This window comes from Ovis canadensis, chromosome 3, assembly GCF_042477335.2.
Source record: "Ovis canadensis isolate MfBH-ARS-UI-01 breed Bighorn chromosome 3, ARS-UI_OviCan_v2, whole genome shotgun sequence".
Classification (NCBI taxonomy): domain Eukaryota; kingdom Metazoa; phylum Chordata; class Mammalia; order Artiodactyla; family Bovidae; genus Ovis; species Ovis canadensis.
The window spans coordinates 159,293,183-159,306,815 of NC_091247.1; the positions used below are offsets into that span (position 1 = coordinate 159,293,183).

General features: G+C 43.2%; 1 protein-coding gene across 4 annotated transcripts in view; it reads right to left on the reverse strand.

Annotated features, from left to right (window-relative positions):
• Positions 1-2,909: 2,909 nt before the first annotated feature.
• HELB (DNA helicase B) overlaps positions 2,910-13,633 on the reverse strand; it is a 66,899-nt gene continuing 56,175 nt past the window's right edge. For all 4 annotated transcript variants that reach the window (XM_069584709.1, XM_069584711.1, XM_069584708.1 and 1 more), the window contains 2 exons: positions 12,378-12,872; positions 2,910-5,141 (listed from right to left, as the gene is read on the reverse strand). In XM_069584709.1, coding sequence (XP_069440810.1) covers positions 5,037-5,141; positions 12,378-12,872 — 600 coding nt within the window. In that variant the 3' untranslated portion in view covers positions 2,910-5,036. The remainder of the gene's footprint in view (positions 5,142-12,377; positions 12,873-13,633) is intronic.

Genomic DNA, 13,633 nt, shown 5'->3' on the forward strand with positions numbered 1-13,633 from the left:
CGACTTAGCGACTAAACAACAAGGCTGGAACTGCAGAAGCCTCACAGGACTGGGAAATAGAGACTTCACTCTCAAAGGGCACACGCAAAATCTCACACACACCAGGATCTAGAGTGAAAGCAGTAATCTGTCAGGAGCCTGAGCCAGACCTACGTGCTGGTTCTGTAGACTCCTGGAGAGGAGAGCTGTGGACACAGACACGTGTCAGACGTTGGGGAGCATTCAACTGCATGAACACTCCTGGTGGCTGATGTTCTGGGTCATCAGCACCAAGACTTGGCCCTACCCAACAGACTACAGGCTCCAGTGCTGGGGACACCTCAGGCCAAGAAACTAACTGGGCAGGGACACAGTACAGTCTGCCTAAAGACACCCTGACTCCACCTCTAGACATATACCTAGACATGGCCCTGCACACCAAGGGCCAGTATTCACCTCCACACACCAGTGGGCAGGCATCAGCCCAACCTGACAGGAAGCCCACACAAGCCCCTAGACCAGCGGTCCCCAATCTTTCTCTCACCAGGGACAGGTTTCACGGAAGACAGTTTTTCCACAGACAGGGGCAGGTTTGAGATGACTCAAGCACATTACATTTATTATGCTGCTGCTGACCTGACTGGAAGTGGAGCCCAGGCAGTAATTCAAGCTTTGCTTGCTCACCCACCACTCACCTCCTGCTGTGTGGCCCTATTCCTTCAGGCCACAAACTGGTGCTCTAGACCAGCCTCTCCCACCAGGGTGCAGACACCAGAAAGAAGACAACTATGATCCTGCAACACAGGCCAGACTCCACCCTGGGACTAGCTGGGCCCTTGTCCTGCTCACTAGTAGGCAAACGCAACCCTCCAGTCTGGACCCCATGATTAACAGTCTGGAACGGACCCACCAACAACAACAATCTAAAATGCATTCTAGGATCTCTGGGTCCTACAGCCGAACTCCAGAAAACATCTCTTAACTGCTAGTAGCTTGGCACTACTCCCAGGATCTGGCTTCACCTGTCAGTGGGCACCTATAGCCCCAGAGTCTTTGGGACCCTGACTCAGCCCACCAGTGAGCCAGCACTAGCCTCAGGGTCCCCTAGGGTTCCAAGACCAGCCACTCTGTGACCAAGCCCAGCTAAAGAGCAGCCAGCAGCATACACACAAGGCAAGGCCAGGCAAACAACCAGACTAGGAACCAACCAAGCCTACCATACCACCCACGTAGCCAGCCACAAAAGATTCAGGCAACCCTCTAAGGGAACCCCAAGAGAATACCGCTTCAGTGACAAGGGGAGTTCACTGCTGGGACACACAGGACATCTACACGGTGCCACTTCTCCCAGGCTGAGGAATATAACTAACCTACCACATGCATAAAAATATAAATAGCAACAGACAAAACAAGGCATCAGAGGACTACATTCAAGACAAAGTAACAAGATAAAACTCCAGAAGAAGAGATACGTGATCTACTCAAGAAACAGTAAAGAGTAATGACTGTAAAGATGATCCAAGAACTTGGGAGAAGAATGGATGCACAGAACAAGAAGTTACATTTTAACTAAGAATTAGAAAATATAATGAACAACCAGAGATGAATATAACAACTAACATGAAAAACACACTAGAAAGAATCAATACTAGGCTAAACGACACAGCAGAATGTATGAGAGAGCTGGAAGACAGCAGTAGAAATACTGCTGCTGATCAGAAAAAAGAAAAAAAGCAAGGACAGTTTAAGACAGCTCTGGGACAACATTAAACACAACAATATTTGCATTATAGCGGTGCCAGAAGGAAACGAGAGAAAGGACTTGAAGAAAATATTTGAAGAGATAAAAGCTGAAAACCTTCCTAACCTGGGGAAGGAAAGAGTCACCCCATATCCAGGAAACACAAAGCTTCATACAGGATTAACCCAAAGAGAACCAAACCCACCAAGACACACTGCAATCAAAATGCCAAAAATTAGAGTGAATACTAAAAGCAGCAAGGGAAAAGCAACAAATAATATACAGGGGAATTCCCATAAGCCCATAAGCCCGTAAGCTGATTTTTCAGCAGCAACTACAGGCTGGAAGGGAGTGGTACAATATATGTAAAGTGATAAAAGGGCAGAAGCTACAACCAAGAATATCCTACCCAGCAAGATTTTCATCGAGATTTGATGGACAAATCAAAAACTTTACAGACAAGCAAAAGCTAAAAGAATTCAGCACCAACAAAACCAGCTTCACTACAAATGTTAATGGAACTTCTCTAGGCAAAAAAGAAAAGGCCAGAACCAGAAACAAGAAAATTATGGAAGGAAACAATCTACCAGTAAAGGCAAAGATACAGTAAAGGTAGGAAAGTATCCACACACAAAGCCAGTAGAGAGATTAAAAGACAAAAACAGTAATAGCACCTGTGTCTATAATAAACAGGTAAAGGATGCAAAAAACAATCAGGTGTAAACTACGGTCTCAAAAAACAGTAGTCATGAGGGGAGGAGTGCAAATGCAAGCAGGAGTATTTAAAATGCATTTGAAATGAAGAGATCAGCCACTTAAAACAATCACACTTATATACACACTGCTCTACGGAAATCTTACGGTAACAGCAAACCCAAACTGAATACTAGATATACATGCAAAAAAGAAAAAGCAGTCCATAATAACACTAAAAATAGTCATCAAATCATAAGAAAACAAAAGAAGGAGGGAAAAAAAAGACCTACTAAAACATCTGAAACAACTAACAAAACAGCAACAAAACACACACATCAACACTTACCGAGTGTAATGGGACCAAGTGCTCCATCAGAAGACACAGACTGCCCGAATGGCTACAAAAACAAGGCCTGAATATATGCTGCCTACAAGAGATGCACTTTAGATCAGAAGTCACATACAGACTGGCAGTGAGAGGGTGGGAAAAGACACGCCACGCAAATGGGAAAAGGAAGAAAAAGTCAGAGTAGCAATACTTGTATCAGACAAAACAGACTTTTAAAAAAGACTTTTACAAGAGACACATTTTTTTTTTATGGTGGGCTCTTACTCCGCCATATAAAAAAATTCAAAATGAATCAGAGTTAAATGTAAGACCTAGAACTATTTAACTCATAGAAGAAAAAAACAGAAATCTTCATAATGGATAAGCAATGGTTTCCCAGATATAGCACCAAAAGCACAAATAACGACAACAAAAATACATACATTAGACAATATCACAGTTAAAAACTTGTGTTTCAAAGGATACCATAAAGTGAAAATAAGATCTACAAAATGGGGAATTTTGGGCAAATAATGTTTCTAATAAGATACTGGTATACAGAATATATAAAGAACTCATACTAGATAATAAAAAGAAAAATAACCCAATTTGTAAGTGGACAAAGGACCTGAACAGACACATCCCTGAAGAAGACATACACATGGCCAGTGAGCACATGGAAAGATGATCAACATCATTAGTCGTAAGGGAAATGCAAATCAAAACTACAGTGATACGTCACTTCACATCCACTAGGATGGCTCCAATTAAAGCCAGGTAACAGTGAATGTTGGACAGAATGAAGAAACTGGAACCCTCATACCCAGCTGGTGTCAACATAAAACAGTACAGCTGCTTTGAAAAAGTCTAGCAGTTCCTCAAAAAGCTAAACAGAGTTACCATATGACCCAGCTATTCCACACCAAGGTATATACTTAAAAGAAGTGGACATATATACCTGTACAAAACCTTGTACTCGGCGTTATTTATGATAGCCAAACAGAGGAAACAACCCAAATGTCCATCCACTAATGAATGGATAAATTCAATGTACCACATCCAAACAATGGAATATTTGGTAATAAAAAGAAATGAAGGGATTTGCCTCTCTGCACTACTGAAAGCAAGAAGGGTTATTAGCAGCTCTACTAGAGCCACTTGCAAAAATTCAGCCATGGTTCCTGATCTCACAACATCAGCTCAATCCAGCACGGTCTCACCTGGAAATACGGCATCAATACACACCACCAGTTTTTCCTTCAGTACACAAGGGATATAGGCTTCATCAAGTTGGATGGAATGATACTTCTTGAATGAATTATCCAAGACATACATAGCCAATAACAGAAATAATGCTAGTTCTTTGCACATCATCTTTTTTTAATCTTGAGAGAGAGATGAAGCACGGTTACATGTTAAAATGTGGATGAAGTCTGAAAACATTATTCTAAGTCAAAGAAGTCAGTAACAAGGGACCATATATTGTATAATTCCATTGGAGAAGGGAAATATAGAAAACTCTCAAAAAAAAAATTGAATCACTCTGAGAGAAAAAATATCTTCAAAGTGGAATATTTTTAAAACAATAATAACTGTGTGACATGATAGACATGTTAATGCTACAGTGGTAATATTGCAATATAGAAGTATTAAACCAACATGATGCATATTATGTCTTAAATTATACAAAGACCAATGAAATTCCTGCTCAGAAGGAATTTCTAGGAAAGTGTACCTGCGAGAACCAGGCAGCAGTGATAGAGCAAGTGGCACCCTTGTGAGGTGACCAGTTTACACAAAATACCCTAGAATCTGTGCTAACAATTTAAGAGATGTAATTAGTTTATCTTTACCATTGCTTCAACCCATTAGCAAAGATCACCCACAATGATGATGGAAGTTAATAAGGCATTATTCTAAAAATAAAACAATTTTAAAACACTTTTAAAATTCCACGGGCAGAAGAGCCTAGCAGGATATACAGTCCATGGGGCTGCAAAGAGTCAGACACAACTGAGCAACTGAACACGGAAGTACAGAGTTTTTAAAAAATACATATATAACATATCTTTCCGTCATATTATGACCAGTGCTACCAGTTCTCCTGATGACAGAGGTCAGTATCATTAAGATTTTCTTTGATGAATAAATTGAAAACAGTTGCTAATACAAATACCTTAAAATAGAACTCATTAACAGACGTCCTCTTTTGTCTTAATCCTTTGAAGCCATGATTTCATTTTGTATTGAATGGAAAAAACAGATAATTACTTTGAGCAATCTGAAGTAAAACTAAGTTTCTTGATTATTTGTGGATTTGAAAAGTTGCCTGGGGGTTAAACTATTTAGTCTCAGATTCTGAAGCTTAGAAGATACTTGTGGAGATGATTCTTCCACCTGTTGGAACAATAAAAATACCATTAGTTTTATAGAAATGTAGTTGGTCTACCCTATGTACTTCTATTCCCTCTGACTGCTTCTCAGGAACTTCATACATTTTCCCACTTCTTGAGCACACCAGAACAATCAGTTGTCATTCTGCTTAGGCTTACTGTGAAAACCCCAGTCCCCACCTCCAGGACTGGCATACAGAAGTGACTATTTGCTGAATAAGTACATATATCTAACTTCTAAAAGTGTGGACAGGGTCCACGACATAATTTGGCAGTGCAGAAGTAAAATGTGGGTGGACTTCCCTGGTAGTATAGTGGATGGGAATCCACCCACCAGTGCAGAGGACACGGGTGCGAGCTATGGTCTGGGAAGATGCCACAGGGCAACTATGCCTGTGAGCCACAGCTACTGAAGCCCACGTGCCTAGAGCCTGTGGTCTGCAACCAGAGAACACGAGAAGCCCAGGCATGGCAACACGGAGCAGCCCCCGCTTGCCACAGCTAGAGAAAGCTCGCACACAGCAACAAAGACCTGACACAGACAAATAAACACATAATTTAAAAAAAATTAAAATGTGGGCCCCTTGTCCAAAAATTAGGAATTTCAAGATGACAAGCAGAGAACATTGCAAGCATAGGGTTCCTTCTAAGCAGGAAGCCCTGTATGACCGACTGCCCAGGATGCCCGTCCATGATGCCAGCCATAGGTGTGGTTAAGCTGAAACGCTGCAACTCTTGGCACTATTAGGATTCCCAAGCACTAGTCAATGGACCAGTACAGTCACAAAAAAGCTTCACTGCAGAGAAAGAGAAAAATAAAATTCAATTCATTCATCTTGCTAAATCTGCTCAGTTTAGAGAACTGTGGTAGTTAATTTTATGTGTCAATGTGGCTAAGCCACAGTACCCGAATATTTGGCCAAATACTGTTCTACATGTTTCTTGAGACTAACAGTTAAATCAGTAGACTAAGTAAAATGGGTTACCCTCCAAAGTGTACATAGGTGGGCTTTATCCAGTCAAAGCCTAAACAGAAAAAATTGATCTCCCCCAAGGAAGAAGGGATTCTGCTGTAGAGCACCATGAAATTAACTCTTCTCTGAGTGTCCTCTCAGCCAGCCTACCTGCGCATTTTGGACTCTAACATCACCAGCCCTCACAATGGCATGAGCCAACTCCTTGAAATAAATCCCAAAAGATAGATTAGACAGATTAGATAGACAGATATAGACACACACCCTATTGGTTCTGTCTCTCTAAGGAACCCTGAGGAATACAAGGACTATCTTTATTCAGGGACTACAGGACATCTTTCCTAACTTTTTTTTTAAAGTGAAAATGTCATTTGCTTTCAAAAAATTCTGGAAAGCAATGCTTTAAACAGATAAAATTTAGCAGTATTTTACATATATGTTTTTAAGGTTCGTTTTTGTCCCCCCACTTTTTTTGTTCAGTGGTGGGAGGTTAGGCAAAAGAAGAAGAAGAAAACAACAGGTCAAATTTTCTTTGAAGATTCTTTTAAAAACTCAGAGCTATGAATCGATGAAAAAGCAAACGTTTTCATCTAGGAGGGAGGGGCTTGGGCATTTCAGTCATTGGTATGTGTAGAATTTAAAGACTTGGCTCTCAGGCAGCAATGTGAATATGAAGGATGAGAATGTGGGCAGCCCTTGTCATTGAATTCGATCTTTTACAAATGACACATCTCGATGCACCTGAAAGTATATTATTATAAAACATGAGAAGTCCTTAGTTTATCAGTCCTGATGTTTGAATTCTAGTTTCCTTGTTTCTAGGGATTCTTGCAAATGCCACATACGTCTGGCAAAGCATGTGAGAAACTGATCCTTTTCACGGAGACAACTTTGTTGGTGCTGCAGCCATCATGCAGTGCTAACAGCCAGCGCTGGGCAGCCCCTACCGTCACTCTCTGTGTTCACAGACCTTTTGTGACGCTACCCTCCCCCGCAGCTTAGAAGCCTTGGCAAGCTCAAAACTGAAGATAAATAGTGCTGCCAATTTCTCTTTGCACCATCATACAAACCGTAATTCCTCCCTCCAACATTGGTGCTAAGAAATAAAAAGCAGAAACTTGTAGAAAAAGATTCTTTCTTTCCTTGGAATTGCCTGCTTTCTGCTCCAGGTCAAACGCTTTATTTATCCCAGGGTCTCTGTATGAGGTTAACACAGCTTTGTTTTGTTTTCTTAAGTATTTTTAGCTGAGACGGAAATTCTCTCTCAGCCGAGTTGATCTCGAGTACAGAATGAAACAAAGGCTTCCCAGGTGGCTCAGTGGTGATGAATCCACCTGCCAAAGCAGGAGACTGAGGAGACTTGAGTTTGATCCCTGGGTCAGGAAGACTCCCTGGAAAAGGAAATGGCAACCCACTCCAGTAGTCTTGCCTGGAAAATCCCAGGGACAGAGGAGCCTGGCAGGATACAGTCCATGGGGCCGCAAAGAGTTGGACACAACTTAGCGACTGAGCATGCGCACCGAATGAAAGTATCAGCAGTGATCTTACTACTTTGAAGAAGAAGAAAAAAATATTTTTTCTGCTATGTCCACTTTCATCACTTTCTACACAAAACCTGTCCTTTGGCCTCTTTTCCCAATTCTGGTTAATGTTATTTGGAGCCACCCAGATGTCCAAGGCCGAAGCCTAGGAATCATCCTGAGGCTCAGCCTTACATACAACTGTCCATTATGTCCACTGACTCTATCCCTTAGCATCTCTACTACCTCTTTAGAACCTAGTCATTTTGCCCAACCTACTGAAATCATCTTTTTGCTGGGAACTCAGCCCCTAGTCTCTCCCTAACCATATCCACTGAACTGCAAAGTCAGCTTCATAAATTTCAATTCACAGAGCTTTTAAAATGCTTCCAGTGCTCTCCACTGCAATCAGTAGATATACAATGTCTTTAGGAGAGCCTTGGTCTCTTTCCCAAGTGTCCTCAGCTCAACTTCTCATTTGTATGCCGTGTTCCACCCACGCTATTCCATACCTGTTGTTGTCTAATATGCCTTTGAGACCCTTTTGTGGGGCACCCTGTTTGAGAATTTTTGAAGATCTCACATCCATGTGGGCTCAGAAGTAGAGAAGTTTCCTTTAGAGCTCAGCCTGGTAAAGGCAGGTTACATTAACACTTTCTCCTCTGAGTTCCCACAGCAGCCCCTTCTTATAACTGTCACCATGCTGGAAGCCTAAAGACTCACCCTTAACAAGTCTGCTGCTGGCACAGAAAGCAATTCTTACGCTTGTGTAAGAACTACACTTGGAGCTAATTTAGAATCCCATCTTTTTTACACAAAACAGCATCACCGACTTGGATCGTCTAACTTCTAAAACTAGGAAACAAATGATTTTGGATTATTTCTAAACACCAAAAGAGGTCTCAGTAGAAGTTTGCTTCCCTGATAAACATTCAAAAGGATCTCTTACTGTCTCTAAAAGTGATTCTCAAAGGAATTCTTAAAGCAAGGAGGGAGCACTACCAGAACAAGTACGGCTTTGAGCCTGAACCTGAAAGAAGACGCTGGAGGTCTGATTTGTTTTAAAAGAGGCTTCCCTGCCATACTCAGTTTATATTTTAATCGCTGTGCATTTTTACAGTGTTATCATGTGATGAGCAATCATGTGAATCAAACATGTGTCCTCAAGAGTCAAGCGGACGGCGGCTCCCAGCGCAGCACAGGAGACGCACTGTGCTGCAGCCACTTCAGGAACAAACCAGAAACGGAGCTGGACTCTGCGAGGGAAAGAGAAAGGATGGGAGAAGGCAACCCGACAAGAACTGCCTCACCTTCCCTCCACACAGCCCAACAACGCACTGCACTCCCTCCCTTCAAATGCCATGGAAGGAGGAGCCCCTGTTGCCAGCCCTGGCTGCTCATGCTCTGGACTGTCCCCATCTCACCCCCTTCAGGGCTCCATGCCTGCAATGATCCCCTCTCTCTCAATCACAAATTTCCTGTCTTCCGTTGAACCAGGAAGTAACAAACTTCCTATTCCTCCCACAATAAATAAGCCAATAAATCCTTCCTTGGCCATGAGTCCTCCATCCACACACCACCTACCTCTCTGCTCCTCTTCATAGCAGCCTCCCTCTAGAGCCCTGCCCCTACTTGCCCTTTACTCCTCACCTCCTAGTCCCTGCCCAAGTCGCTCTGGGCAGGCTTTCGTCCCCTCCCCCCCACCAGTCTCCCTTCTCTCTCACTCACACTTCTTTTCAGTCTCCTCCGCCAGATCTCTGAAAGTCAGGAGTATCCAACCAAAAAAAGCCTTAAAGTCTCTTCTACCTGTGGTGTCTCCTCAAGTTAGTCCACCATTATATGCTAATGACTCCTAACTGGACATTCTGGGCTTTCCTGGTGGCTCGGTGGTCAAGAATCCACCTGCCAATGCAGGAGACATGGGTTCAATCCCTGGGTCAGAAAGGTCACCTGGAGAAGGAAATAGCAACCCACTCCAGTATTCTTGCCTGGGAAATCCCATGCACAGAGGAGCCTGGCGGGCTACAGTCTATGGGGTTGCCAAAGAGTCAGACGTGACTTAACGACTGAACAACTTCCTAACCTACCCTGAGGCTCTAAACTTCTCTACCAGCCACTGCCTTTCTCAATAAATTCACATATACGTCTAATTGATAACCTGAACACAACATGTCAAAAGAGATCTCTTCATTTCCCCAAACCCAGCTGTCCTCATGTCTTTCCTATCTCAAGAAACGGCAATACAATTCACCAAGCTGCTTCAGGCAGAAATCGAGGAATCATCCTGGGTTACTGTTTGTTTTACTCCCTCACATCCAATCAACAAGTCAGACAGACCCCATCTTCAATGGGTATCAAGACTCCAACCACTGGGGACTTCCCAAGCAGTCCAATGGTTAAGACTCAGCACTTCCAATGCAGGGGCCACGAGTCTGTTCTCTGCTCCCTGTGGGAACTGAGATCCCACATACTGTACGGTACAGCCAAATTAAAGGGAAAAAAAAAATCCAACCACTTTCCAGCCCCCTCCCTGCTCTTTCACTGTTCTCCCTGGGATGACTGGTCTTCTCGCTTCCACCTTCCTTTCCCCAGGTCACTCTCCACCGCAGCTGGAGGGGTGGTTGTCAAGCATACATTAGATGGTATTACACCTTTGCTAAAAGCCCAGCAATGGATTCCCACTGCAAGTAGAATGAAATCCTAGTTGCCTTCCGTGGTTCTGCCTCTCTCTTTAACATTACATACTCTCTCTTTCTCACTCACTAGGCACACAGGTCTCTCTTCCTCTTCTAATGAAGTCATTCCTCTTCAGGCCTTGCATCTTCTACACCCTCTGTCTGGGACACTCTTCCTTGGAGCCCCACCTGGCTGGCTTATTTGCACCTTTTAGTGCTCAGCTCAAATATCACCTCCTCAGAGAGGACTTACCAGACCATCATAGCCCAGGACCACCTCCTGCCCCTTTAACCCCTCCTGACCACTGCCTACCTCATCACCTGTATCTTCTTTATAGGATCTTTCTTACTCTGGAAATTTTATTTTCTCTGGTATGGGTTGCCTTTGAATAAATGGTACAACGTAATGGCCATGAAGCCAAGAACCTGCTTTTTTCCCCTCTAGATCACTTAGATCAGTGACCAACAGAAGAGCTACCGTTTTTTTTCTAAATGCTGAATGAGGGGATGCAGAGAGAAGGAGGCATCCAAGCCAAGTTGCAGAACAAAAACCAAAAGGAAGAGACATGAATAAGTTTGGTTGAATGTGGTAGAGATTAGAGTGACAAAAACAAAAGCAAAAAAACAAACCAAAAAAGGAATAGTGGGAAAAGAAATGATGTTGGGAAAGATGGAACCAAACAGAGGAAAGCCTCAAATGCTGAGCTACAGCACGTGGAATTTACACAGCAGGTCCTAAGGAGCCACTGAAGGCTTCTGAACAAAGGGATGAGCTCAGCACTTAGGGGGTGCATCTGGTAACAAGGTGTAGGGTACATCAGCAGAATGGGAACAAGAGGAGGGAAGGCAGCAAGGTCAGCAATCATCCAAGAAGGTCAAGATCTAAAACAGCACAGACTTAATGAGATGGAAGAAATCCCCAGGAGACATATTTTGCAATAAACCCAGCAACTATCTGGAGGTAAAGGGTGAAAGTAATGCAAATCTAGAGACTCCAAGATTTCAACTGGGAAAACGGAAAAATGTTTAAAATGGAGAAATTAGGAAAGAGAGGAAGAGGCTGGGCTGAGGCTCCAGAAAGTCAATCTCTAGGAACAAATGCATAGATTTTGAGGGCGGGGGTGGTTAGGAGGGTGGTTCATTAACCCACTCCAGTACTCTTGCCTGGAGAATCCCATGGACGGAGAAGCCTGGTAGGCTGCAGTTCACGGGGTTGCAAAGAGTCGGGCACGACTGAGTGACTTCACTTTCACTTTCAGCATTAACAGCACTCAGTGAAACACTTAACTTGGTGAAACACTTACTGAAACACCAAGTTTCTTACACAGCCTGTCCATCTCCACCACGGGCCACCTAGGCATGAATTCCCAGTGCCTGGAGTGTAGTTGACAGCTGAGAACTATTTGCTGAACAAACCACAATGCAGAAGCTAAACAGCTAAAACTGAGAACAAGATCAGTTCTCAAGGGAAAAGAGAACTGAACCTTGGAAAGATGTCTCTGGTCTGAGAAGGAGAAGAAAAGGAGTGAAGAAATGAAGGGAAGATGAGCCAGAGGCAGAGGGGAAGTATTAAATCAGGGAACACTGAAACCAAGAGAAGGAAACATGGAACTAGCAATTGCAGTTAAAAATACGGACTGTCAGGGGGAAAAGTCCAGAACGAGACCTAAGGAAAGACCTCTGAAGTTGGCAAGATGACTGGGACCAGCCACTTCAAGGGAGCTGTGGGGAACAAAGTGAGACCACACCTATGGAAGGGAGGGGAAGGTGATGAGGAAGATGAGCAAAGAAGGTGACGGAAGATTAGGAAGATCCTCCTGGCGTGCCAGCCCCACTCATCAATCCATCAACACTATCCAGAGTGCCAGCCTCAAGCAGAGGGAGCAACATCCAACCAAGATCAAACTAAGATTCAACTGGATATAGAAGCAGAATGGAAACCTGACAGACGTGAGAGCAACAGTTGCTCTGTGAGTTCTGCAGCACTGTGTAGCAGTAATAAGAACACACAGTCATTTATAAGCACACTGAGGCCAGTAGTATTTAAATAAAACCTGAATATCAGTCCTACCATAAGAATTTTGCTTGGACTTTCAGCATCATGCAAGCAACATGTTCTTTTGGACCCTCTCAGTTGTGACGGATCCTTAGTTGCATCCACTTCATCATGTGAAGATAATTCCCATCCTTCAGCAAAGGCAAGCAGCGTGTCATCAGCCACAGGGTCCCCACTTCCACAGCTGTCATTTGTCACCATGTCAGCTGTGACTGTAGAGAGTGGAGATGCTGACGGCTGTGTGCTGGGTCCCCTGCTGTCTTCAGGGTTCTTTGATGAGGAAGCAAACTCTGCTGGAGACGTACAGCTCCTGGAAAGTTTGTTTTGCAGAAAATGTTTTAAACGAGTTTTCCTAGGAACGCTCTTTCTCATGATGGCACTCCGAAGCTGAGACTCCTCTGCGATGACGTACACTCTGCAGCGGCCCCGGGTCACGGCGGTGTACACGTGCTGCCAGTGCTGGCGGCCTGCCTTCCCCACCACGTACACGACTGTCTTCTCCTCCGACCCCTGAGAGGAAAGAGTGCATGGGGCAGTCTTACTACCGCACAGTGGGTTTCCTTCCCGGACAGTCGACAAAGGTAGAAAGGAGACAAGTCCTCCAAGTGCTCTCAAGCACATTCAACCCGGCCAGAGTACTCAGATGAATCCCCCTGAGGTGGGATTCATTTTGTTAATTATCCCAGAATTCCCATTTTCCAACTATGCTGCTAAGTGTAGGTGTCAGAGACCCACAACTGGTTTACAGAAACCCAGCAATACACTTCAAAATGCATGCAGTGCTAAACCGTCCCTAATAAAAGGATTTGGAATGGCTGTATGGGCTTTATGTATGTTACTTATAGAACAAAAGCACACACCTGAAATATCCAGTAACAGGACAACAGATAAATAAATATAAGGTGAACATATTTTTCTACATCAAGTATCTATATATGTTGCAAATATCAAAGATGCTTTACAATATAACAAGATTTTTAAAAACTAGAGACATATGTATAAAAATGATCATAACCATGTAACACAAAATAAAATTATTCTGATCTAAAAAATACAAAGTGAACATGAATATGTAACAAAAACAAGATAAATAAGACAGGAAGGAAATTCTACCAAAAATGCAACCAGTCTGTTAAACCTATGGATTATTTTTTTTCTTCCATTTTCCGTATTTTTCTGATGTTGAACCATTTATTGTTGGTACGTTTATCAAAATAAACAAAATAGAACAACAAACCTTTGATTTGGGGGTTTAGCCAACCAAGAACTGT